At 52.4% G+C, this 27,132-nt stretch overlaps 1 protein-coding gene across 1 annotated transcript; it reads left to right on the forward strand.

The window, feature by feature from the left end:
* The first annotated feature begins 185 nt into the window (after positions 1-185).
* LOC309443167 (uncharacterized protein) lies at positions 186-27,132 on the forward strand. Its single transcript, XM_082059894.1, has 6 exons — positions 186-220; positions 308-385; positions 12,869-12,970; positions 13,269-13,389; positions 26,406-26,579; positions 26,775-27,132. Exons 2-6 carry the CDS (start codon positions 334-336, stop codon positions 26,965-26,967), a joined length of 642 nt encoding a protein of 213 aa, XP_081916020.1. The 5' UTR covers positions 186-220; positions 308-333; the 3' UTR covers positions 26,968-27,132.

Genomic DNA, 27,132 nt, shown 5'->3' on the forward strand with positions numbered 1-27,132 from the left:
TACCGTAGTTGGGTTTAATTCTTGGATAGGCCTTGGTTCTGACCGTGCACTGGAACGGCAAAAACTACAGCTTTTCCTTTTTCCAGGTTCAGAGCACGTGCCTCATTTGGTTATATCTGTAAACCTTCAACATCTTAACACGAATCACAGCTGCATTTTTGACAGTTGCCACGTTTTCTTTTTATCCTCTTGATTCGTGCTTTGGCCTCAACGTTAGCTAGTACTTGCCTAGCGGCGGCCAGGTCCAGTTTGGTGTTATCTTTGAAAATCATCAATTTATACCCTGTTCCTTTTGTTGCCATTTCAGGATCTATAGGCACGGCTGAGATTTGCATGGCTTGGAGTACTGAATGTATTAACCGAATAAAGCACGGGATCATACACGGTACAAACAGCTCCCCCAAAGAAGTGATCCCACCAATGGCCGGTAAGTATAGAATTCCATTTCTGTACTGGGACACGCGCAACTCGTTTTATCTCCTCTGCTGTTTTCATGATAGCTTCCCCATTACCATCTATTTCTAAACAACACTCAGAAGTATCCCATTTCCCACAGACACCCCCTTCTTCAGCTAAAAGATAATCTAAGGCTACCCGATTTTGGTCCACTGCAGCCCTGGTCTGAGACAATTGTCTTGCTATGAGATTCAGTGCCTCAGCTGTCCGGTTGCTTATTATTTCAACCACTGCTTGCAACCGGATAATTCGGTTTAGCATGTATATTGGGGTACGGTATCCCCAGCTTCCATCTTGGGCCCAGGTGGCTGGATCATAGTATTCAATTATCCTTTTCGCAGGCCATTCATCATCTCTCCAAGTTTGCGTTCCTCCTATGGGGACATTTGTTAAACCCCTCTTCTCTCTCTTTAAAGTTTCGTACAGAGGTTTCCCCAGATGACTCCCTTTTTCCTTTGGGAAAAGGAAAAATGCTGGTTGAATTATCCCTATTGTACAAGACCCTCTCCATTTAGGCATTAACTCGTTCTAAGCTCTGTTCCCACATATCCAAAATAATCCATCGGGGGCTTTCCATGGTTCGTTGACATCAGTAGAGGCAGGATTCTGCCAAGATCTCCTTAAATCCCCCATTTCCTCCAAGGGATTTGCTTTGCTTCGATTCTTCCAGCATATCGTTTCATTTCCCAGGCTACAATTTGGAGACCAATATCCATTAGGAGGACAAGATCCTCGTGATCTCCCACTTTTATATGAAGTATTCACATGAATGGGATGTTATACACAGCTGTGTGACATCTGTCAGACTGGAGATGAAAGTGGCTGTACCTTTGTCAAAGCACTGTGTAGGCTGAGGAGCTTGGTTGTTAGTATAGCTATGCTAATCTGAGAATGATGTTCAGATGGAGGCAAAGAAAGGCTGGGAAGGTGTCTGGGAACTCCCCGTGTTGTTGGCTGCAGTCTGGGAAAGTGGATGTGTTGCCGGATGCTGCTTCCCCAGCGCCTGGGACCACAGGGTGGGCAGCACTAGGGATACCTGCAAGACTTGCTTAACTTGTTTTTCTCAGGCTCCTTGGCTTTTTTTGAAGTATCAGTTTATTTGTGCTCTTCTCTAATTGACCTCTCATCACATTGAGTTTCACATCAGGTTGGTGATGGTCAAGTCACTTATTCCTTTTGTCTTTCTTTGGAGCTTGCTTTAGAGACTAGACCAAGTGGGCTGGCACCCTGGTTGAATTCACTCTGGTGGGTGATTTATTACTAATATACAGGGAAGGACCACTCTGGAGGTCCTGCTGAGATGGTACAGATGTAAATGGCATACAAAATAAAGATGGGAAATGGTAGCAATGCCTAGCAGTAAGCTGCCACCTCAGAGCAATAGTCCAATGAGGTCTGTGCCCAGGAGTTCCCTGGTTTCAGTCTTTTACTGGAGTTAAATCCAGTTTTAGCAGAAATCTTGACTGCAGCTAGTCTAGCTTTGGGCAAGAACAAGGCTGAGCTCCTTTAAATCAGTACTGAAATGGGTATCAGCTGCTGATTATCAACCAGCAAAGAAGTGAAGTGTGAGGATGAATTAACATTGTGTGTCTTTTAGGATGAATTGGCTGCTGTGTTCTGCAGCCTGGCTTCTGGAACCCCTGGGATCTGCAGTCCTGTAGGGGCTGGGAGTTGGAGTGGCAACTCTCACTCGAGTGTCAGAGGAAATTACACAGCCCTTCAAACTAAACCTTGCAAGCAGGGCTGAGGGGCTGTGAGTTATTGCTGTGATTAAGCTGATCCAGTCCTGAGGAGGCTAAAGGGTTGCTTAGCGATACTTCAGCAATGACTAACAGTGCTTTACTAGGCTTTCACTGTTTACTATGGCTTTAATACTGGCTCAGTGGGGTTTTTTTAGTGGAACGTTCTTACTATTTTTGTAATGGTCTCCCTTCTTGAGAAACTGTCAAACTCATCACTTACAGTGACCAGGCAGCAGTTAGCAAGCATTTGATTGCTGATCATGTGTTGATTTTTTGGCCTGACCTCATTAAGTTTCTTTATCTCTACCTTCTCTTTCCCTAGCAGTCCTTAAATGAGCTACAGAGATTAGATAATTTAAGTGCTTTTCATATAAATGCCTCCTAGTCTGTTGACTTTTCCTAAACCACCCCTTGTCCATGTGGAAGCTTATTTCTGGTACTTAAAGGAGAGATGGACTGGGGAAGAGATGGTCTGAACCAGCCCAGAGCCACATCTCACAGAAAACTTTATTATGGTCTTCTGTAAAGCCCTTTAACAGGACAAGATGTATATTGTTCATTTAATGTTCTTCAGCAGCATAACTGTTAAGACAGGTCTCCTTCCTGATGTCAAGAGGCTGCTCTAATATGTAGTATATTCACATAATTTCCGTTAAAAAGTATATTGAGGGCCAAGCTCTCTATTAGCATTTTTAAATTCTGAGCTGAAAAATGCAAGCACACATCAAATAAATGGAACTTCCTTTTCTCTACTGAGGTATCTGAGTCATGGCTGTCACCATCAAAAATGTCTAGTAATATTTTGGGGAAAGGAAAACCCATTAAAGCTGAGGAGGGCATCTGGAGGAGTGCAGAGGAGCAGGAGGCGCCAGCCGGCCGGGGGCAGGTGCCGGTGCAGAGACGCCGTGTGACCCGCGGGGTTCTCAGAGGTAAGAACCTTTCGATTTGTTCTCCTCAGGGCACGTCCCTTTGCCTCTGGCCCCCTCACAAGCTTACTCGCCTAATGTCGCCATAAGCAGAAGGGACGAAAAAGGACAAAGAGGACAAGATCCTCACGATCTCCCACTTTTATATGAAGTATTCACGTGAATGGGATGTTATACACAGCTGGTCAGTTTCTCGGTCACCTGTTTCTTGTTGCCCCTCTTGCAAGATGTGAATGTGACCTTAGCAACAAGTTAGCATTCCATTGCTCTGTTTACCACAACATGTATCTGGTTGTCCAGGAAAATGCAGCTAATATGAAGCTTTAGCTGACAGGCAAATTCACTAAAAGAGAAGCTTGTTTTGTAACAAAACCAGCACAGCCCCCCACCGCCAGGGGCATGTTTTTTTCCCCCAGGAGTTCCGGAGGGGGACCCAGGAGTTCCGGAGGGACCCAGGATTTCTGGGGGGACAGAAATGCCATTTGTGCCGCGGCGGGTCTCAGTGTCGCCGTCCTGTGGACAAAGCGCGGTGCTGCACCCGGCCGCCCCAATGCGGTGCCGCGGCGCGCCTCAGTGCTGCCGCCCTGTGGCGAAACTCGGGTACTGCAGCGCACGGCCAGGGGGCAGAGACGCTGCTTGACCCGAAGCAGCCAGAGGTGCCAGATAAGAAACACAAGCAGTCAGAGGTGCCAGATAAGAAAGAACCATCAGAACCGGCAGGAGCTGCGGCTTCAGAGCTCTGTCAGCGTTGATCTTATGACTCTGATTTTGATGCGAGCCATTTTGACTTACATTGTGCTACAGTGTTCTGTTTGGCACTGCAGGCGGGTAACAAATACTTGTGCTGTACCACAGCACGAGGTGATAATATTTCGTAGATTTGTACTGCCAAAGAATTTGCAAGTATATTGCAAGGGGGGGAATTCAAGAGAAGCTGCTAAATTAATGTATAGTGTGATTAAGTTACAAAAGACAAGCCTGTCATCAGGCAGTTGACATAAGAAATGCTTTCTGGAAACGTGCAAAACGAGGGGCTATGTTTCAAGAACTCTCATGTGGAATTGCTGTGTTTCAGGGGGAACTGTGACCGCCCCATGCTCAGCAGACCCCCAGCCCCGGTGGGGGGAGCAGCGCCGGAGCGGGAGACACGGCACCGTCGTCCGTCCCCAGCGTGCCGGGGGGCGGCTGCCGGCCTGTGGGACGTGGCTGCGGCTGTTCGGGGCGCTGACCCCCGGGTTTGGGGGCTCTGGTATGTACGTATGTGAATGGCATTTTAAAGTAATGAGCTGCCCGCTGGGGCTGTTTTCCTTTTCTGACAGGCGATCGGGAGGGGGAGAAGGACAGAGAGAAGAGAGCTGGAAATATTAACAATGTTTTACTAATGCTACTGATAAGAATAGAGAAAATAATACAAAATATACAAAACCAATCTTGAATGTCTCAGCACCTGCAGAGCCGGCACCCGAAGCGTGGTGAGCCGGCACCCAGCCGTGGGGCTGGTTGGGCGCGTCGTTGGCGGAGCCGGCACCGACGATCTCTGGACGCGTCGAGGCGCTGCGGTGGGTTTTCCTGGAAATTCCAAGGCCCTGGTGTTTTATGATTGTAACTACTTACTTACTGTAAGACATTTAGAATGAAAACGTAAATGAGAGTAACCAGAAGAGTCTTTGGGAGTAAATAATGCCTGTCATCTACTCTAGCTGTTACTCAAAACTCTGCAGACAGTAATTATCTCCAATTGATGTAGTAAAATTTAAAAGAGTGGAATATAAATACTGGAGCACTAATTGGAAGTAATACCTGTGGAGAAAAAACCTCTAGTTTATAATAAAAAATAATGTGTGCTAGTTAATCCGGCTGGTAGTAATGTAATGATAAAAATGTTAAAGTGTAAATAAATGAAATTATTTAGGCGTGAGCAATAACTGAATTTAATTTCAGCTATTACTTCTTGGTGAACTAGGCAGCAGTTATTCCCAATCTGAATCCTAGTTTAAAAACCACATTGTTTGGAATTCCTTTGAAATGGTAAAGGCAGAAAACTAATGTGGAGTCATTGGTAGCTCCATTTGCACAACCGTTATGAAATAAACTGCAGGCAGGCACGAATGACTGCATAGGAAACAAAGTAAGGAAGCTTTAGATTTTAAACAGCATTGGAAAGTAATGGGGAGTGTTTAGTATTTAAATTATAACAGAGCCATGAGATTGGAGGCAACAACGCTCAGAACCAAACGGAGTCAAAACGTTACTTTTTTTTTTTTTTTTTTTTTTTTTTTTTTTTTTTTTTTAAAGAGAAGTAAAAAGGAACCACTAAGTAGCGGCTGTTTCTAAATGGTGAGGATTCAGAATGGGCCAATCAGATCGCTCCGGAGGGCAGGAGGGGCGGAGCGCTGATGGGCGGGGAGAATGGCAAGTGATGTGCGTAGGCAGCCAATCAGGTTGCCGGAGGGGCGGGCGTTGGTGTGTCCGTACTGCGCATGCCCAAAGTGCGCAGTCCTCAGTCAGGTCCGACGTGAGGCGGGCACCTGGGCGCGGACCGCGGAAGGCGCATCCAATAGGAGGACGGCGCGGTGGGGTGTAAAGCAGCCAATCAGAGTGCGCCGACTCAATCCCGTTTGAACAGCTGCCTGCCTTGCAAACGCTTCCGTGGTGTCTCGGGGCGAGGCGGGGGGAGGCTGTGGAGCGCTCATTTTGGCCTCTCCGTCCCGTTTGCCTCGCTCTCCCTCTCTCTATGTCACCTCGTCTGGCTCCCTGTCACTGTCTTTCTCTGATAAGCTGACCTGCTCTTTGCCGTCCATTTTGTGGAATCACAGGCTCATTCTGCTTGGAAAAGACACGTGCAATTTTAAATTTGGGGTTGACTTCTAGGGGTTTTTTTCCCCATTAGTGTCAATCGATGGCCCATTGTGCTGCGGCTCAATCCCCGTTCTGTTCCGTGGAGTCTTCAATTTAGGATGTTCAGGTAAGAAAGTTTCTCCTTCCAGAAAAGGAACAGTTATTGGTAGGACTGAGAGAGGCTTTGAAGTGCACGATCAGAATTGAAGCCAGATTGCACTTGCCGTTGCTGCTGTCCGTCTTGTCTCTCACTGGTTTCCCCACGGCTCCCTAGTGTTTGGGCATGTTTTTTCCCCAAGGAGAGGCCGTGCGGGTGAGGATTGAGAGGATTCAGAGCGGGCCAATCAGCTGGCGCGGGAGGGCTGGAGGGCTGGAGGGGCGGAGCGCTGGTTGGCTGCCTAGGCACGTCAGTTGCCCCTCTGTCCGCCTATCAGGTTGCCGGAGGGGCGGGCGTTGAGGGCTCCGTACTGCGCATGTGCGCAAGCGCGAGCGCTGATAGGCGGAGAGAATGGTGACTGGCGTGTCGCCGTCAGCCAGTCAGGATGCCGAAGAGGCGGGCGTTGCGGTCTCCCTACTGCGCATGCCGCTACTGCGAGCTCTTATGGCGGCGATCGGTGGAGGGGGGGGGGGGGTAACCGGAAGGGAACGGGAACCGGGGTCGGTGCCCGGCGGGAGAGCGCGAGGGGAACGGATCGCCGGAAGAGGCGGCAGGTGAGCGCGGCCACGGGGACCGTGCCGTTGGAACGGGGGGAGGGGAATGGACCGGCGCGGCGCGGAGGTGTTCGTTTCCGTTTCCCCCCGCCGAGCTGGCGAAGCTGGTGGGCGGCGTGCGACCCCGAGGGCAGGTGCGCTGAAGGCTTGCGGTCTGGAGCCGCGTCTCCCTCCGGCGCAGCGCCCGTGCCCGGTCCGGCAGTCCCTCCGGGAGCGGCGCAGCCCCCGTTAGTGGGGGCACGTTTAAAAGCGGAGCTGAGGCGCGGTTGCAGGCTCGGTGGTGGGGCGCCGCTTCGGCGGGAGCTCGGGGCGAGGCGCGGCGGGTTCCGTGTCCTGTAGGCGCGGCTTTCGTGCCGCGGCTCTCCGTGTGCTTTTTTGTTTTGTTGCGTTTGTTTTTTGGGTTTTTTTTTTCGGGATTCCCGCGACACGCGGCGCGAGCGCTCGCCCGGGGCTGCCGCGGCGGGTCTCAGTGTCGCCGCCCTGTGGCGAAACTCGGGTACTGCAGCGCACGGCCAGGGGGCAGAGACGCTGCTTGACCCGAAGCAGCCAGAGGTGCCAGATAAGAAACAAACACAAGCAGTCAGAGGTGCCAGATAAGAAAGAACCGTCAGAACCGGCAGGAGCTGCGTCTTCAGAGCTCCGTCAGCGTTGATCTTATGACTCTGATTTTGATGGCCTGTCATTTTGACTTACATTATGCTACAGTGTTCTGTTTGGTACTGCTAGTGGGTAACAAATAATTGTGCTGTACCACAGCACGAGATGATAATATTTTGTATATTTATACTGTCAAAGAATTTGCAAGTATATTGAAAAGGGGGGAATTCAAGAGAAGCTGCCAAGTTAATGTATGCTGCCATGAAGTTATAGAACTCATACCCTCATTTAACCAGCTGATGTGAGGTAAATGCTTTCTGACCCCCTGCACGCTGAGGGGATATTTTTCACCTTTTAGATCCTTCTGCATGACAAGAGGGAGACAGAAGATTAAATAACACGTTGTTTAGAAGCAGAGTGCTTAGTTTCTATTTAACTAATAGGTGTATTGTCAGTGGGAAATGAAACATTTATAACTAACATAATCAATAATTTCTTAGGCTAGATATATTGTATGTTTAAAATTCCCCAAAATTGTAATGAATATGTAGCAGTTGTGTGACTACAAGCAATGCAAGAGCATCCAGTCGTGGGAGCACTTACAGAGGACGACCCCTGGAGCTCCCCAGTGCTGATGAAAGAAACATTGCCTGCTCAGCAGTGTCATTGACTCTGCTGTCTCGCTTATTGCTCCGTTTCAGTACGAGCCCGTCCCGTGGCCTCACAGGGCTGTCTTCTGTGGCGCTGCTGCGGGGAAGGCGCGAGATGCTTTCCCGCACCAGTGGGAGTGTTTGCTTTTATACTGAGCGTGTCCTAAACAGTGTCAGTTTGTCTTAATGCCATCTGGCGTTGCTCCAGTCGCTCTGGTTTCTCAAGGCTGCCTTGCGTTTCGAGGCAGCCCATTTCCCTGGAATCCTGCGTTAGCTCAGCTGCTCTCCTGTCCCTTCTCCTGACTAGTTGCTCTGCTTTCTCCTGCTCTATTTTTTTCAGCCGCTGAACTCTAATTTGGAATTTCTGTTTTTCAGAGGCGGAGCTGTGAACGCCCGATGCTCAGCAGACCCCCCAGTCCAGGCGTCCCGTGTTCCCGGGCCGCTCCCGAGCCCCATGGTGAAGGCGGCAGGCCGGCCCTCGGCACCTCTCCGGTGGCCCGTGCGGAAGGAGCAGGCTCAGGCAGGGGTGAGCTACGGTGCTAACGGCTGCCGCTTCTTCTTTCCCTCTCCCAGAGGCCACGCTGAGGATGCGGCCGTTCGCTGCCACCCCGGGGATGCCGTCGGCTGCGCCCGCCTCGGGCTGGTGAGGCTCGTCTGGCAGCGCGTCGGGAAAAGGGACGGGGGAGCGCGTCCCGTCCGTGGACGGGTGCTGCCGCGGCTGGAGCCGGAGAGGTAAAGAGGAAGAAATGCGGGGCTGTTGGCCCGACGTCTGCTTCCTGCGGCGGGCAAGAGAGGGAGCCCCTCTCTCCGGGTGGCGAAGGGTCATTCTGCGTGGCGTGCAGCGTGCCAGGCCGTCAAGGTGCGTGGCAGGTCCGTGCGCGTATCCCGGAGCGGGACGGCTGCGTGGCGAGCGAGCCAGCGAGGCTCCGTGTCCCCGAAGCCTCGTCTCGTAGCAGCCCTGACACCCCACCATGTTCTCCTAGGCTGAGGATGGCCGAGCGCCCCGAGGGAGGAGAGGAGGGGACAGGAGCGTCTGAGCTGTTAGAAGCCTCCTGGCAGCCCCCGAAAGCGAGAGCCGCTGTGAGTCCCTGGCCCTCGGGCCTCGTCCCCGGCTTGTGTGTCCTGGTGCCTCCCTGCCCTTCCGTCTCCTTTTTCCCCACGCTTTCTCTGGCCCGTTCTTGTCCCCGCTGCGCTCTCGTGTGCGTCCGTCCCCCCGCTGCGCTCTCGTGTGCGTCCGTCCCCCCGCTGCGCTCTCGTGTGCGTCCGTCCCCCCGCTGCGCTCTCGTGTGCGTCCGTCCCCCCGCTGCGCTCTCGTGTGCGTCCGTCCCCGCGCTGCGCTCTCGTGTGCGTCCGTCCCCCCGCTGCGCTCTCGTGTGCGTCCGTCCCCCCGCTGCACTCTCGTCCGTGTGTGTGTCCCCCCGCTGCGCTCTCGTCTCTGTGTCCCCCCGCTCTTCTCTTCCTCTCTGTGTCTGTACGTGCTGCTCTGTCCCCCGACCTTCCTGTCTTTCTCTTTCCTTCCTCCCTCCCTTCGTCTTCTCTCTCTGTGCCTTTGTTGTGCTCAGCGTTGCTGGCTTTCTTCATTCTGTACGGCGCTGTTCCCGGCCTCATTCCTGTTCTGAGCCTTCGTGCTGCCCCCCGCCCCGTTTTTCTCTTTTTTTCTTGTTTTTTGCCTGCCCTCCGTCTCTCCGCGGGGCTCCTCATTCCTCTCTTTGTTCCTCCAGCCCCCTGTGCTCCCCGCGGTCTCTCTCGCTCTGCCATCGGTTTTGCCTGTTGCTCTCCTTCTTGCTTCCCGTTGATAGGAGGGACAAAAATCTTTTAGAAAGCCCTCGGCATAAGGTAGCAAGACCAGGCCTAACGTAACAGAAACCTAACAGAGAAAAACTGGCTCTACAGGGACTGGAGGTGGCGCAAAGCGGGATGTCCTTGGCTCGCAGGCTGGGAAAATGGAACGTTCCACTGAATGGAGAAGGAGCTACTTGAGTAGCAGCACAAAATGACAGTGGGCGTGCTCAAGAAATGAGGTTGAGAAGCCGACAGTGGGGCGGGGGGGCACCGGGGACCGCTGGAGACCCTTGGTGGACACGCTGGCACACCAAGGATGGACTGCCAGCGAAGGGTGGGGTTATGGAAAGAGCTTCCGTCTAATGCATTAACTAAGCGCTGGGAGCAAAGGAATATCCAATAGGTAGACGTAATCAACACCAAGAAGCGTGAGTCACATGCACGCTCGATTACAGGGGCGATCCTTGAGCGTGCGGTGCGCTGTATTGAAATTGCCTACCGTTTAACACTTTCAGAACAGTGTTAGAGAGTCTTTTTTGCCGACGTTTTGGTATCTTCCCCGCGTCCCGTGGTTTCTCGCTGCGTCCCCGTGTCCCGCTCCCTGCCCGTGGCCGCATTCCTCTCTGTCCCATTGACCGTGCCGGGCTTTTTTCCTCCGTCTCTGCCCCGCCGCGCCGCTTTGTTTCTTCCTCTGCCCTGTTCCTCGGTGCTCTTCCGGCCTCTTTTCCTCTGTCCCCCCCGCTGCTGTGTTCTCTGCCTTGTTTTTTCAGATACCTGTCCCTGTTTTCTCTTCTCGCTTGTGAAGAGAAGCTGCCAGGGGGCAGAGACGCTGTGTGACCCGCGGGGTTCGCAGTCAGGTCTCCGCGTGTCAGCGTCCGTCCCCCCGACGGGGGTCAGGTCCCCGTTTGTGTGCAAACAACATCCCTCCCTCGGTGCCTCCTTAGAACGTTTAATGGTGTAAATATTGCTACTGCTAACGTTGTCGGTGCGGCTTCTTTCCTCAGTGGATCTGTCTTGCAGTCGGTGGCCCACGAATGCTTGGCAACAGCAGGAGCGGATTGAAAGGACCGGCCGCTGGAGGATGCCGAAGACTCCCGGGTCACTGATGGAAGCAGCTTTGCGTAAAGCAAGGGGTACGTGAAGCCGGGCGTGCGGGGACGGCTGCCCAGCAGGTAATGGGAGCTGAACCTTTACCTCCAGGGACTTCTGCCCAGAAAGCTGAAGAACTTGCTCTCCCGCGAGAGAGCGAAGGGGGGTATCGATATTGGCCGGCACGAACAGCTCCCTGCTCAGGCTGGCCAGCAGCATTGCCGTGCCGGGGGGCAGCTGCCAGCCTGTGGGCCAGGGGCTGCGGCTGTTTGGGGCGCTGCACCCGCTTTGTTTTCCTAGGGGAGCCCCCCACTTTTGGGGGGTGGTGGTACGTGCACGTGTAAATGACACGATGTTCCTTTTGTTGTCATTTCAGGATCTATAGGCACGGCTGAGATTTGCATGGCTTGGAATACTGAATGTATTAACCGAATAACGCACGGGTTCATACATGGTACAAACAGCTCCCCCAAAGAAGTGATCCCACCAATGGCCGGTAAGTATAGAATTCCATTTCTGTACTGGGACACGCGCAACTCGTTTTATCTCCTCTGCTATTTTCATGATAGCTTCCCCATTACCATCTATTTCTAAACAACACTCAGAAGTATTCCATTTCCCACAGACACCCCCTTCTTCAGCTAAAAGATAATCTAAGGCTACCCGATTTTGGTCCACTGCAGCCCTGGTCTGAACAATTGTCTTGGTATGAGATTCAGTGCCTCAGCTGTCCGGTTGCTTATTACTTCAGCCACTGCTTGCAACCGGATAATTCAGTTTAGCATGTATATTGGGGTACGGTATCCCCAGCTTCCATCTTGGGCCCAGGTGGCTGGATCATAGTATTCAATTATCCTTTTCGCAGGCCATTCATCCTCTCTCCAAGTTTGCGTTCCTCCTATGGGGACATTTGTTAAACCCCTCTTCTCTCTCTTTAAAGTTTCGTACAGAGGTTTCCCCAGATGACTCCCTTTTTCCTTTGGGAAAAGGAAAAATGCTGGTTGAATTATCCCTATTGTACAAGACCCTCTCCATTTAGGCATTAACTCGTTCTAAGCTCTATTCCCACATATCCAAAATAATCCATTGGGGGCTTTCCATGGTTCGTTGACATCAGTAGAGGCAGGATTCTGCCAAGATCTCCTTAAATCCCCCATTTCCTCCAAGGGGTTTGCTTTGCTTCGATTCTTCCAGCATATCGTTTCATTTCCCAGGCTACAATTTCCAGACCAATATCCATTAGGTGGACCTGGCCACCGAGTGGGAGGAATAGAGGTATTTGATGAATTTGCCCGTAACGCTAACTTACAAGGGGTTTGTCCAGCGTATTCAGTAAAATCCAGTTTACCATCATCCCTTGACAGGCATATCTGCTCTATTATTAAGTGACTTAATACCCATCCTTCTGGTCTTTTTTCTCGAGTTACGTGAGTTCTGTTCCATCCCAGTAATCCTTCTGGGCTTACGCTCTCTCCTCTCCAAGGCCACCGTTCTGCCGTTGGAGACCCCCCACATATCCAGCATGATGTGACATTTAATTCCCGGGCTATCTTTTCCATAAGACCTATAAACAGGTTTTTCCCTACTGTTGGTAATTGTAATCCCTTGTCTTTTTTCCTTATTTCTTCATACCGATCGCTATTTTTCGGTACCAGTTTCTGTTTCTCTTGCCTTCTTTTCAATTCCTGAGTGGCACTCTTAACTAACTCCTCCTTATACTGATCTTGCACCCCCCTCCATCTGAACAGCCCCACATAGCGGCTTGTGTAAAATAGATACTCTGTTCTCCCCTAGGGCAGGAGACAGAGCCCACACCGAGTCCACCTTTCCCTAGGTGAGTTGCTACCCATAACTTCTGCCCTTGGATTTCACATTTTTCCAATTTTGTTCTGTCATAACACCCAGAATTAACATGAGTGTGCTAACTGAGAACATCCTGTGTCAGTCGTCCTATTCTCATGCGCTCATAGCATTTGGTACAGGGGTTGGCCAGGCTAAGTTGGGAACAGTAAGTCCCCACTCCTAGCAAGAGGATCAGGTCCAGGTTTCTACACCCTCTGCCTCTCTGGCCGACCAGGTTGCAGCCGCAGCCGAGTTCGTCATCTTCTCGGCAGCAAGGGCGGCGTGGAGTCGAGGACGTTCTCGGCGCGCCCCAGGGATTTCTCTGGAGGTGGCTCTGGTATGTACGTCTGGAAATGGCATTTTAAAGTAATGAGCTGCCCGCTGGGGCTGTTTTCCTTTTCTACCTTTTTTTTTGGAGTGAATCAATGGGGGGACTCGGGGGGTGACGATGATGTTACCGGAGGAGCAGGCCAGCGAGAGCTGGGGGCTCACAGCCCCAAAATGCCTGAAGAATCACGGGCAGGGTGTTCAGTGGCACTGTGAGGAGGAGAAATTTCTCCCTGTCCGCTGCAGGGAAAACAGAACAATCCCCCATCAAAGCTGTCCTAGAGAAATACTTGCTGTTTGTCATTCAGGCTCTAGAACGGCCCAGTGTCCTGTTAAAGGTTGTGGTGGTGCGGGTCAGGGATCCCCAGGCTGTGCCGGGACCACAGGACGGCTGCTGGTGGAACCAAAGTCCAGGACAACTTCTCAGAGGTAAGAACCTTTCGATTTGTTCTCCTCAGGGCACGTCCCTTTGCCTCTGGCCCCCTCACAAGCTTACTCGCCTAATGTCGCCATAAGCAGAAGGGACGAAACAGGGCAAAGAGGACAAGATCCTCATGATCTCCCACTTTTATATGAAGTATTCACATGAATGGGATGTTATACACAGTCGGTCAGTTTCTCCGTCACCTGTTTCTTGTTGCCCCTCTTGCAAGATGTGAATGTGTCCTTAGCAACAAGTTAGCATTCCATTGCTCTGTTTACCACAACACGTATCTGGTTCTCCAGGAAAATGCAGCTAATATGAAGCTTTAGCTGACAGGCAAATTCACTAAAAGAGAAACTTGTTTTGTAACAAAACCAGCACAGCCCCCCACCGCCAGGGGCATGTTTTTTTCCCCCAGGAGTTCAGGAGGGGACCCAGGAGTTCCGGAGGGACCCGGGAGTTCAGGAGGGACCCGGGATTTCTGGGGGGACAGAAATGCCATTTGTGCCGCGGCGGGTCTCAGTGTCGCCGTCCTGTGGACAAAGCGCGGTGCTGCACCCGGCCGCCCCAATGCGGTGCCGCGGCGCGCCTCAGTGCTGCCGCCCTGTGGCGAAACTCGGGTACTGCAGCGCACGGCCAGGGGGCAGAGACGCTGTTTGCCCCGAAGCAGCCAGAGGTGCCAGATAAGAAACACAAGCAGTCAGAGGTGCCAGATAAGAAAGAACCGTCAGAACCGGCAGGAGCTGGGGCTTCAGAGCTTTGTCAGCGTTTATCTTATGACTCTGATTTTGATTGCTAGTCATTTTGACTTACATTATGCTACAGTGTTCTGTTTGGTACTGCTAGTGGGTAACAAATAATTGTGCTGTACCACAGCACGAGGCGATAATATTTTGTAGATTTATACTGCCAAAGAATTTGCAAGTATATTGCAAAGGGGGGAATTCAAGAGAAAGCCAGGACAGCCCCCCACTGTGATCCCCTCAGAACTCCTCTGATTCCCATCTACTCCTCTCAGGACAGCTGAGCTTGTCTTTTGGGGCCCTGAGAGCCCCCATTCACCTTCTTTTACCTACCTTTGTTGTTGTTCCCAGCCTATCCTGGTGTTTTCCATCCTTCGGGACTTGTTACTGTTGTGAGAGTCAGAGAGAAAATGAGGAGTCTCTGTGACTTACGACTGTCATTGTTGATCTACGGTGTTTTAGAGACGGATTCTTGCAGGATTGATTTCTGGTTTGTCCTTCCCTCGTCCCCAGAACGCGGCGCTGGTGCGAGTTCCCCAGTACACGTGTGTGTGTCCAGCCAGTCCGTCTGGGGGCAAGCGCGTCAGGGTGGGCAGACGGCTGAACGGACGCGCTGTCAGCGACTGCCGGACGAGCTGGGACTTCTTCGACCGTGTCCAGCCTTGTGCGTGTGGTTTGTTTTCACTTGCAGGCTGAAACAGCAGTTTCCTTAACGAAAAACACCCCAGCATGTCCCCCAAGCCCCAACAAAAATAACGCCAAATTGCCACCAAAAAAACCACAGGGAGTTTTTAAAAAATTTCCTTTAGCTTTCTCCCCCCGCCCTGCTGCGTTTAGTGCAGTGAGTGACCGTGAGGAGCCGGCTGTGGATCTGGCTGTTGAAGGGTGTGTGAAGGAGAAGGAGATGTGTGTAGAGCAGGACTGGTTGTGGAGGTGAGTGTAACTGGTTTGGGTGTGGGGTTGTAAATTCTTTTTGGAGGCTTCCTAGTTTCTGGTGTCACCTGCGGGGTGCAGTGTGATTCTGTGTGCAGGTTTGAGAGGTGCAACGTGCAGAGCTCCCTCATTTGCCACCAGATCTCCAAGTCACAGAGCCAACGTTGCCATGCAGCTGCCAAGGACAGTGCGTGTCCCGTGCAGAACAACATCCTTTGTGCTCCATGTGCGTGTTCCTCCTTTGAAATGAAGTTGCGCTGCCCGGTGTTTCCCGTTCCGTGCGGTACCTGCCGGGCTGAGTCTCCTCCCCCCGCTCCGGTCGGTTCCGTCGCGCTGCCGCAGCCTCGGCAGCACGGTGGGGCTGGTTGGGCGCGTTGTTGGCGGAGCCGGCATCGACGATCTCTGGACGCGTCGAGGCGCTGCGGTGGGTTTTCCTGGAAATTCCAAGGCCCTGGTGTTTTATGATTGTAACTACTTACTTACTGTAAGACATTTAGAATGAAAACGTAAATGAGAGTAACCAGAAGAGTCTTTGGGAGTAAATAATGCCTGTCATCTACTCTAGCTGTTACTCAAAACTCTGCAGACAGTAATTATCTCCAATTGATGTAGTAAAATTTAAAAGAGTGGAATATAAATACTGGAGCACTAATTGGAAGTAATACCTGTGGAGAAAAAACCTCTAGTTTATAATAAAAAATAATGTGTGCTAGTTAATCCGGCTGGTAGTAATGTAATGATAAAAATGTTAAAGTGTAAATAAATGAAATTATTTAGGTGTGAGCAATAACTGAATTTAATTTCAGCTATTACTTGTTGGTGAACTAGGCAGCAGTTATTCCCAATCTGAATCCTAGTTTAAAAACCACATTGTTTGGAATTCCTTTGAAATGGTAAAGGCAGAAAACTAATGTGGAGTCATTGGTAGCTCCATTTGCACAACCGTTATGAAATAAACTGCAGGCAGGCACGAATGACTGCATAGGAAACAAAGTAAGGAAGCTTTAGATTTTAAACAGTAGTAAAGTAGAAAGTAATGGGGAGTGTTTAGTATTTAAATTATAACAGAGCCATGAGATTGGAGGCAACAACGCTCAGAACCAAACGGAGTCAAAACGTTACTTTTTTTTTTTTTTTTTTTTTTTTAAAAAAGAGAAGTAAAAAGGAACCACTAAGTAGCGGCTGTTTCTAAATGGTGAGGATTCAGAATGGGCCAATCAGATCGCTCGGGAGGGCAGGAGGGGTGGAGCGCTGATAGGCGGGGAGAATGGCAAGTGATGTGCGTAGGCAGCCAATCAGGTTGCCGGAGGGGCGGGCGTTGGTTTGTCCGTACTGCGCATGCCCAAAGTGCGCAGTCCTCAGTCAGGTCCGACGTGAGGCGGGCACCTGGGCGCGGACCGCGGAAGGCGCATCCAATAGGAGGATGGCGCGGTGGGGTGTAAAGCAGCCAATCAGAGTGTGCCGACTCAATCCCGTTTGAACAGCTGCCTGCCTTGCAAACGTGTCCGTGGTGTCTCGGGGCGAGGTGGGGGAGGCTGTGGAGCGCTCATTTTGGCCTCTCCGTCCCGTTTGCCTCGCTCTCCCTCTCTCTGTGTCACCTTGTCTGGCTCCCTGTCACTGTCTTTCTCTGATAAGCTGACCTGCTCTTTGCCCTCCTTTTTTGTGGAATCACAGGCTCATTCTGCTTGGAAAAGACACGTACAATTTTAAATTTGGGGTTGACTTCTAGGGTTTTTTTTTCCCCATTAGTGTAAATCGATGGCCTGTTGTCCTGCGGCTCAATCCCCGTTCTGTTCCGTGGAGTCTTCAATTTAGGATGTTCAGGTAAGAAAGTTTGTCCTTCCAGAAAAGGAACAGTCATTGGTAGGACTGAGAGAGGCTTTGAAGTGCACGATCAGAATTGAAGCCAGATTGCACTTGCCGTTGCTGCTGTCCGTCTTGTCTCTCACTGGTTTCCCCACGGCTCCCTAGTGTTTGGGCATGTTTTTTCCCCAAGGAGAGGCCGTGCGGGTGAGGATTGAGAGGATTCAGAGCGGGCCAATCAGCTGGCGCGGGAGGGCTGGAGGGCTGGAGGGGCGGAGCGCTGGTTGGCTGCCTAGGCACGTCAGTTGCCACTCTGTCCGCCTATCAGGTTGCCAGAGGGGCGGGCGTTGAGGGCTCCATACTGCGCATGCCCCAAAGAGCGAGCGCTGATAGGCGGAGAACATGGTGATTGGCGTGCTGCCGGCAGCCAATGATGTTGCCGAAGAGGCGGGCATTGCGGTCTCCCTACTGCGCATGCCCCAATAGCGAGCGCTGATAGGCGGCGAGAGAGGTGATTGACGTGTCCTAGGCAGCCAACCGGGACGCGGCAAGGGGCGGGTGCTGCGGTATCCCTACTGCGCATGTCCAAACCGCGAGCGCCTTGGGGGGGGTGGGTAACCGGGAGCGAACGGGAACGGGTGTCGGGGCTGCTGCGGAGCGCTCGCTGCGGCCGGCGGGACGGCGGGAGAGCGCGAGGGGAACGGAGCGGCGAGAGACGCGGCAGGTGAGTGCGGCCACGGGGACCGTGCCGTTGGAACGGGGGGAGCGGGATGGGCTCCGTTTCCCCCCCGCCCTTACGGCCGAGCTGGCGAAGCTGGTGGGCGGCGTGCGACCCCGAGGGCAGGTGCGCTGAAGGCTTGCGGTCTGGAGCCGCGTCTCCCTCCGGCGCAGCGCCCGTGCCTGGTCCGGCAGTCCCTCCGGGAGCGGCGCAGCCCCCGTTAGTGGGGGCACGTTTAAAAGCGGAGCTGAGGCGCGGTTGCAGGCTCGGTGGTGGGGCGCCGCTTCGGCGGGAGCTCGGGGCGAGGCGCGGCGGGTTCCGTGTCCTGTAGGCGCGGCTTTCGTGCCGCGGCTCTCCGTGTGCTTTTTTGTTTTGTTGCGTTTGTTTTTTGGGTTTTTTTTTCGGGATTCCCGCGACACGCGGCGCGAGCGCTCGCCCGGGGCTGCCGCGGCGGGTCTCAGTGTCGCCGCCCTGTGGCGAAACTCGGGTACTGCAGCGCACGGCCAGGGGGCAGAGACGCTGCTTGCCCCGAAGCAGCCAGAGGTGCCAGATAAGAAACACAAGCAGCCAGAGGTGCCAGATAAGAAAGAACCGGCAGAACCGGCAGGAGCTGGGGCTTCACAGCTCCATCAGCGTTGATCTTATGACTCTGATGTTGATGCTAGTCATTTTGACTTACATTATGCTACAGAGTTCTGTTTGGCACTGCTAGTGGGTAACAAATAATTGTGCTGTACCACAGCACGAGGTGATAATATTTTGTAGATTTATACTGCCAAACAATTTGCAAGTATATTGCAAAGGGGGGAATTCAAGAGAAGCTGCCAAGTTAGTGTATGCTGTGATGAAGTTATAAGAACTCATACCCTCATTAACCAGTTGATGTGAGGTAAATGCTTTCTGACCCCCTGCATGCTGAGGGGATATTTTTCACCTCTTAGATCCTTCTGCATGACAAGAGGGAGACAGAAGATTAAATAACACGTTGTTTAGAAGCAGAGTGCTTAGTTTCTATTTAACTAATAGGTGTATTGTCAGTGTATTGGCCAGCGTGCCGCAGAGGAGCAGGAGGCGCCAGCCGGCCGGGGGCAGATGCCGGGTGCGTCCCCAGCTCGCCAGAGCTCCCCCTGAGCCTCCTCCCGCGGCCCTGCTCGCCCCGTGCAGCCGCCCCCAGCTGCGGCAGCTCCTGCGAACCCGTCCCGTGTTCCCGGGCCGCTCCCGAGCCCCACGGTAAAGGCGGCAGGCCGGCCCTCGGCACCTCTCCGGTGGCCCGTGCGGAAGGAGCAGGCTCAGGCAGGGGTGAGCTACGGTGCTAACGGCTGCTGCTTCTTCTTTCCCGCTCCCAGATGCCATGCTGAGGATGCGGCTGTTTGCTGCCACCCCGGGGATGCCGTCGGCTGCGCCCGCCTCGGGCTGGCGAGGCTCGTCTGGCAGCGCGTCAGGAAAAGGGACGGGGGAGCGCGTCCCGTCCGTGGACGGGTGCTGCCGCGGCTGGAGCCGGAGAGGTAAAGAGGAAGAAATGCGGGGCCGTCGGCCCGACGTCTGCTTCCTGCGGCGGGCAAGAGAGGGAGCCCCTCTCTCCGGGTGGCAAAGGATCTCTCTGCGTGGCGTGCAGCGGGCCAGGCCGTCAACGTGCGCGGCAGGTCCGTGCGCGTATCCCGGAGCGGGACGGCTGCGTGGCGAGCGAGCCAGCGAGGCTCCGTGTCCCCGAAGCCTCGTCTCGTAGCAGCCCTGACACCCCACTGTGTTCTCCTAGGCTGAGGACGGCCGAGCGCCCCGAGGGAGGAGAGGAGGGGACAGGAGCATCTGAGCTGTTAGAAGCCTCCTGGCAGCCACCGAAAGCGAGAGCCGCTGTGAGTCCCTGGCCCTCGGGCCTCGTCCCCGGCTTCTGTGTCCTGGTGCCTCCCTGCCCCTCCGTCTCCTTTTTCCCCACGCTTTCTCTGGCCCGTTCTTGTCCCTGCTGTTCTCTTGTCCCCGCTGCGCTCTCGTGTCCGCGTCCGTCCCCCCGCTGCGCTCTCGTGTGCGTCCGTCCCCCCGCTGCGCTCTCGTGTCCGTGTCCGTCCCCGCTGCGCTCTCGTGTCCGTGTCCGTCCCCCCGCTGCGCTCTCGTGTCCGTGTCCGTCCCCCCGCTGCGCTCTCGTGTTCGTCCCCCCGCTGCGCTCTCGTGTCCGTCCCCCCGCTGCGCTCTCGTCCGTGTGCGTGTCCCCCCGCTGTTCTCTTCCTCTCTGTGTCTGTACGTGCTGCTCTGTCCCCCGACCTTCCTGTCTTTCTCTTTCCTTCCTCCCTCCCTTCGTCTTCTCTCTCTTTGCCTTTGTCGTGCTCAGCGTTGCTGGCTTTCTTCATTCTGTACGGCGCTGTTCCCATCCTCGTTCCTGTTCTGAGCCTTCGTGCTGCCCCCCGCCCCGTTTTTCTCTTTTTTTGTTGTTTTTTCCCTGCCCTCCGTCTCTCGGCGGGGCTCCTCATTCCTCTCTTTCTTCCTCCAGCCCCCTGTGCTCCCCGCGGTCTCTCTCGCTCTGCCATCGGTTTTGCCTGTTGCTCTCCCTCTTGCTTCCCGTTGATAGGAGGGACAAAAATCTTTTAGAAAACCCTCGGCATAAGGTAGCAAGACCAGGCCTAACGTAACAGAAACCTAACAGAGAAAAACTGGCTCTACAGGGACTGGAGGTGGCGCAAAGCGGGATGTCCTTGGCTCGCAGGCTGGGAAAATGGAACGTTCCACTGAATGGAGAAGGAGCTACTTGAGTAGCAGCACAAAATGACAGTGGGCGTGCTCAAGAAATGAGGTTGAGAAGCCGACAGTGGGGCGGGGGGGCACCGGGGACCGCTGGAGACCCTTGGTGGACACGCTGGCACACCAAGGATGGACTGCCAGCGAAGGGTGGGGTTATGGAAAGAGCTTCCGTCTAATGCATTAACTAAGCGCTGGGAGCAAAGGAATATCCAATAGGTAGACGTAATCAACACCAAGAAGCGTGAGTCACATGCACGCTCGATTACAGGGGCGATCCTTGAGCGTGCGGTGCGCTGTATTGAAATTGCCTACCGTTTAACACTTTCAGAACAGTGTTAGAGAGTCTTTTTTGCCGACGTTTTGGTATCTCCCCGCGTCCCGTGGTTTCTCGCTGCGTCCCCGTGTCCCGCTCCCTGCCCGTGGCCGCGTTCCTCTCTGTCCCATTGACCGTGCCGGGCTTTTTTCCTCCGTCTCCGCCCCGCCGCGCCGATTTGTTTCTTCCTCTGCCCTGTTCCTCGGTGCTCTTCCGGCCTCTTTTCCTCTGTCCCCCCCGCTGCTGTGTTCTCTGCCTTGTTTTTTCAGATACCTGTCCCTGTTTTCTCGCTTGTGAAGAGAAGCTGCCAGGGGGCAGAGACGCTGTGTGACCCGCGGGGTTCGCAGTCAGGTCTCCGCGTGTCAGCGTCCGTCCCCCCGACGGGGGTCAGGTCCCCGTTTGTGTGCAAACAACATCCCTCCCTCGGTGCCTCCTTAGAACGTTTAATGGTGTAAATATTGCTACTGCTAACGTTGTCGGTGCGGCTTCTTTCCTCAGTGGATCTGTCTTGCAGTCGGTGGCCCACGAATGCTTGGCAACAGCAGGAGCGGATTGAAAGGACCGGCCGCCGGAGGATGCCGAAGACTCCCGGGTCACTGATGGAAGCAGCTTTGCGTAAAGCAAGGGGTACGTGAAGCCGGGCGTGCGGGGACGGCTGCCCAGCAGGTAATGGGAGCTGAACCTTTACCTCCAGGGACTTCTGCCCAGAAAGCTGAAGAACTTGCTCTCCCGCGAGAGAGCGAAGGGGGGTATCGATATTGGCCGGCACGAACAGCTCCCTGCTCAGGCTGGCCAGCAGCATTGCCGTGCCGGGGGGCAGGTGCCGGCCTGCGGGCCGGGGGCTGCGGCTGTTTGGGGCGCTGCCCCCGCTTTGTTTTCCTAGGGGAGCCCCCCCACTTTTGGGGGGTGGTGGTACGTGCATGTGTAAATGACACGATGTTCCCAGCTGCTTTGTTCTCTGCCTTGTTTTTTCAGGTGCCTGTCCCTGTGTTCTCTTCTCGCTTTTGAAGAGAAGCTGCCAAGTTAACATATGCTGCGATGAAGTTATAGAAGATGTAGCCCTCATGAACCGGTTGACGTGAGGGAAATGCTTTCTGAGCGCCTGCACGGTGAGGGGACATTTTTCGCCTTTTAGATCCTTCTGCATGAGAGGAGGGAGACGGAAGGTTAAGTAACACGTTGTTTAGAAGCTGAGAGCTTAGTTTATATTTAACTAATAATTAACAGATGTGTTGTCAGCGAGAAACCAAACGGTTATAACTAACCTCATCCAATGCAGTACAGCACGCGGCTTAGCAGCGCCGCTGACTCTGCCGTCCCGTTTCTTTCCCCGTTTCGGGCGGCGAGGCGGCCAGAGGACCCGCTCTGTGCGGCCGCAGGACCCGTGGAGTCGAGGACTCTCTCGGCGCGCCCCGGGGATTTCTGTGGAGAGACTCCTGGTCTCGGTCAGGTCGCCGTGGGGACGCGCGTGGACGGGTGAGGAGTCTTTCTTTGCTGAGAGCTGGGGCCGGGCTTTTGGTACCGGTTGTTGCGGTGCTCCGTTGCGGTGTAAAGCCGGCTCTGTATGTAGCGATGAGGCGTACCGTAGTTGGGTTTAATTCTTGGATAGGCCTTGGTTCTGACCGTGCACTGGAACGGCAAAAACTACAGCTTTTCCTTTTTCCAGGTTCAGAGCACGTGCCTCATTTGGTTATATCTGTAAACCTTCAACATCTTAACACGAATCACAGCTGCATTTTTGACAGTTGCCACGTTTTCTTTTTATCCTCTTGATTCGTGCTTTGGCCTCAACGTTAGCTAGTACTTGCCTAGCGGCGGCCAGGTCCAGTTTGGTGTTATCTTTGAAAATCATCAATTTATACCCTGTTCCTTTTGTTGCCATTTCAGGATCTATAGGCACGGCTGAGATTTGCATGGCTTGGAGTACTGAATGTATTAACCGAATAAAGCACGGGATCATACACGGTACAAACAGCTCCCCCAAAGAAGTGATCCCACCAATGGCCGGTAAGTATAGAATTCCATTTCTGTACTGGGACACGCGCAACTCGTTTTATCTCCTCTGCTGTTTTCATGATAGCTTCCCCATTACCATCTATTTCTAAACAACACTCAGAAGTATCCCATTTCCCACAGACACCCCCTTCTTCAGCTAAAAGATAATCTAAGGCTACCCGATTTTGGTCCACTGCAGCCCTGGTCTGAGACAATTGTCTTGCTATGAGATTCAGTGCCTCAGCTGTCCGGTTGCTTATTATTTCAACCACTGCTTGCAACCGGATAATTCGGTTTAGCATGTATATTGGGGTACGGTATCCCCAGCTTCCATCTTGGGCCCAGGTGGCTGGATCATAGTATTCAATTATCCTTTTCGCAGGCCATTCATCATCTCTCCAAGTTTGCGTTCCTCCTATGGGGACATTTGTTAAACCCCTCTTCTCTCTCTTTAAAGTTTCGTACAGAGGTTTCCCCAGATGACTCCCTTTTTCCTTTGGGAAAAGGAAAAATGCTGGTTGAATTATCCCTATTGTACAAGACCCTCTCCATTTAGGCATTAACTCGTTCTAAGCTCTGTTCCCACATATCCAAAATAATCCATCGGGGGCTTTCCATGGTTCGTTGACATCAGTAGAGGCAGGATTCTGCCAAGATCTCCTTAAATCCCCCATTTCCTCCAAGGGATTTGCTTTGCTTCGATTCTTCCAGCATATCGTTTCATTTCCCAGGCTACAATTTGGAGACCAATATCCATTAGGAGGACAAGATCCTCGTGATCTCCCACTTTTATATGAAGTATTCACATGAATGGGATGTTATACACAGCTGTGTGACATCTGTCAGACTGGAGATGAAAGTGGCTGTACCTTTGTCAAAGCACTGTGTAGGCTGAGGAGCTTGGTTGTTAGTATAGCTATGCTAATCTGAGAATGATGTTCAGATGGAGGCAAAGAAAGGCTGGGAAGGTGTCTGGGAACTCCCCGTGTTGTTGGCTGCAGTCTGGGAAAGTGGATGTGTTGCCGGATGCTGCTTCCCCAGCGCCTGGGACCACAGGGTGGGCAGCACTAGGGATACCTGCAAGACTTGCTTAACTTGTTTTTCTCAGGCTCCTTGGCTTTTTTTGAAGTATCAGTTTATTTGTGCTCTTCTCTAATTGACCTCTCATCACATTGAGTTTCACATCAGGTTGGTGATGGTCAAGTCACTTATTCCTTTTGTCTTTCTTTGGAGCTTGCTTTAGAGACTAGACCAAGTGGGCTGGCACCCTGGTTGAATTCACTCTGGTGGGTGATTTATTACTAATATACAGGGAAGGACCACTCTGGAGGTCCTGCTGAGATGGTACAGATGTAAATGGCATACAAAATAAAGATGGGAAATGGTAGCAATGCCTAGCAGTAAGCTGCCACCTCAGAGCAATAGTCCAATGAGGTCTGTGCCCAGGAGTTCCCTGGTTTCAGTCTTTTACTGGAGTTAAATCCAGTTTTAGCAGAAATCTTGACTGCAGCTAGTCTAGCTTTGGGCAAGAACAAGGCTGAGCTCCTTTAAATCAGTACTGAAATGGGTATCAGCTGCTGATTATCAACCAGCAAAGAAGTGAAGTGTGAGGATGAATTAACATTGTGTGTCTTTTAGGATGAATTGGCTGCTGTGTCCTGCAGCCTGGCTTCTGGAACCCCTGGGATCTGCAGTCCTGTAGGGGCTGGGAGTTGGAGTGGCAACTCTCACTCGAGTGTCAGAGGAAATTACACAGCCCTTCAAACTAAACCTTGCAAGCAGGGCTGAGGGGCTGTGAGTTATTGCTGTGATTAAGCTGATCCAGTCCTGAGGAGGCTAAAGGGTTGCTTAGCGATACTTCAGCAATGACTAACAGTGCTTTACTAGGCTTTCACTGTTTACTATGGCTTTAATACTGGCTCAGTGGGGTTTTTTTTAGTGGAACGTTCTTACTATTTTTGTAATGGTCTCCCTTCTTGAGAAACTGTCAAACTCATCACTTACAGTGACCAGGCAGCAGTTAGCAAGCATTTGATTGCTGATCATGTGTTGATTTTTTTGGCCTGACCTCATTAAGTTTCTTTATCTCTACCTTCTCTTTCCCTAGCAGTCCTTAAATGAGCTACAGAGATTAGATAATTTAAGTGCTTTTCATATAAATGCCTCCTAGTCTGTTGACTTTTCCTAAACCACCCCTTGTCCATGTGGAAGCTTATTTCTGGTACTTAAAGGAGAGATGGACTGGGGAAGAGATGGTCTGAACCAGCCCAGAGCCACATCTCACAGAAAACTTTATTATGGTCTTCTGTAAAGCCCTTTAACAGGACAAGATGTATATTGTTCATTTAATGTTCTTCAGCAGCATAACTGTTAAGACAGGTCTCCTTCCTGATGTCAAGAGGCTGCTCTAATATGTAGTATATTCACATAATTTCCGTTAAAAAGTATATTGAGGGCCAAGCTCTCTATTAGCATTTTTAAATTCTGAGCTGAAAAATGCAAGCACACATCAAATAAATGGAACTTCCTTTTCTCTACTGAGGTATCTGAGTCATGGCTGTCACCATCAAAAATGTCTAGTAATATTTTGGGGAAAGGAAAACCCATTAAAGCTGAGGAGGGCATCTGGAGGAGTGCAGAGGAGCAGGAGGCGCCAGCCGGCCGGGGGCAGGTGCCGGTGCAGAGACGCCGTGTGACCCGCGGGGTTCTCAGAGGTAAGAACCTTTCGATTTGTTCTCCTCAGGGCACGTCCCTTTGCCTCTGGCCCCCTCACAAGCTTACTCGCCTAATGTCGCCATAAGCAGAAGGGACGAAAAAGGACAAAGAGGACAAGATCCTCACGATCTCCCACTTTTATATGAAGTATTCACGTGAATGGGATGTTATACACAGCTGGTCAGTTTCTCGGTCACCTGTTTCTTGTTGCCCCTCTTGCAAGATGTGAATGTGACCTTAGCAACAAGTTAGCATTCCATTGCTCTGTTTACCACAACATGTATCTGGTTGTCCAGGAAAATGCAGCTAATATGAAGCTTTAGCTGACAGGCAAATTCACTAAAAGAGAAGCTTGTTTTGTAACAAAACCAGCACAGCCCCCCACCGCCAGGGGCATGTTTTTTTCCCCCAGGAGTTCCGGAGGGGGACCCAGGAGTTCCGGAGGGACCCAGGATTTCTGGGGGGACAGAAATGCCATTTGTGCCGCGGCGGGTCTCAGTGTCGCCGTCCTGTGGACAAAGCGCGGTGCTGCACCCGGCTGCCCCAATGCGGTGCCGCGGCGCGCCTCAGTGCTGCCGCCCTGTGGCGAAACTCGGGTACTGCAGCGCACGGCCAGGGGGCAGAGACGCTGCTTGACCCGAAGCAGCCAGAGGTGCCAGATAAGAAACACAAGCAGTCAGAGGTGCCAGATAAGAAAGAACCATCAGAACCGGCAGGAGCTGCGGCTTCAGAGCTCTGTCAGCGTTGATCTTATGACTCTGATTTTGATGCGAGCCATTTTGACTTACATTGTGCTACAGTGTTCTGTTTGGCACTGCAGGCGGGTAACAAATACTTGTGCTGTACCACAGCACGAGGTGATAATATTTCGTAGATTTGTACTGCCAAAGAATTTGCAAGTATATTGCAAGGGGGGGAATTCAAGAGAAGCTGCTAAATTAATGTATAGTGTGATTAAGTTACAAAAGACAAGCCTGTCATCAGGCAGTTGACATAAGAAATGCTTTCTGGAAACGTGCAAAACGAGGGGCTATGTTTCAAGAACTCTCATGTGGAATTGCTGTGTTTCAGGGGGAACTGTGACCGCCCCATGCTCAGCAGACCCCCAGCCCCGGTGGGGGGAGCAGCGCCGGAGCGGGAGACACGGCACCGTCGTCCGTCCCCAGCGTGCCGGGGGGCGGCTGCCGGCCTGTGGGACGTGGCTGCGGCTGTTCGGGGCGCTGACCCCCGGGTTTGGGGGCTCTGGTATGTACGTATGTGAATGGCATTTTAAAGTAATGAGCTGCCCGCTGGGGCTGTTTTCCTTTTCTGACAGGCGATCGGGAGGGGGAGAAGGACAGAGAGAAGAGAGCTGGAAATATTAACAATGTTTTACTAATGCTACTGATAAGAATAGAGAAAATAATACAAAATATACAAAACCAATCTTGAATGTCTCAGCACCTGCAGAGCCGGCACCCGAAGCGTGGTGAGCCGGCACCCAGCCGTGGGGCTGGTTGGGCGCGTCGTTGGCGGAGCCGGCACCGACGATCTCTGGACGCGTCGAGGCGCTGCGGTGGGTTTTCCTGGAAATTCCAAGGCCCTGGTGTTTTATGATTGTAACTACTTACTTACTGTAAGACATTTAGAATGAAAACGTGAATAAGAGTAACCAGAAGAGTCTTTGGGAGTAAATAATGCCTGTCATCTACTCTAGCTGTTACTCAAAACTCTGCAGACAGTAATTATCTCCAATTGATGTAGTAAAATTTAAAAGAGTGGAATATAAATACTGGAGCACTAATTGGAAGTAATACCT

Source organism: Streptopelia decaocto (genome assembly GCF_964273445.1).
Source record: "Streptopelia decaocto genome assembly, chromosome: 8".
In the NCBI taxonomy this organism is placed as follows: domain Eukaryota; kingdom Metazoa; phylum Chordata; class Aves; order Columbiformes; family Columbidae; genus Streptopelia; species Streptopelia decaocto.

Bases quoted from the DNA above. Each gene is read 5' to 3' on its own strand.
- LOC309443167 (XM_082059894.1), top strand. From the start codon at position 334: ATGGCTTGGAGTACTGAATGTATTAACCGAATAAAGCACGGGATCATA. The intron at 386-12,868 runs GTACAAACAGCT...CTGGCCGACCAG, and splicing joins AAAGCACGGGATCATACACG to GTTGCAGCCGCAGCCGAGTT. The intron at 13,390-26,405 runs GTAAGAACCTTT...GCTGTGTTTCAG, and splicing joins TCCAGGACAACTTCTCAGAG to GGGGAACTGTGACCGCCCCA.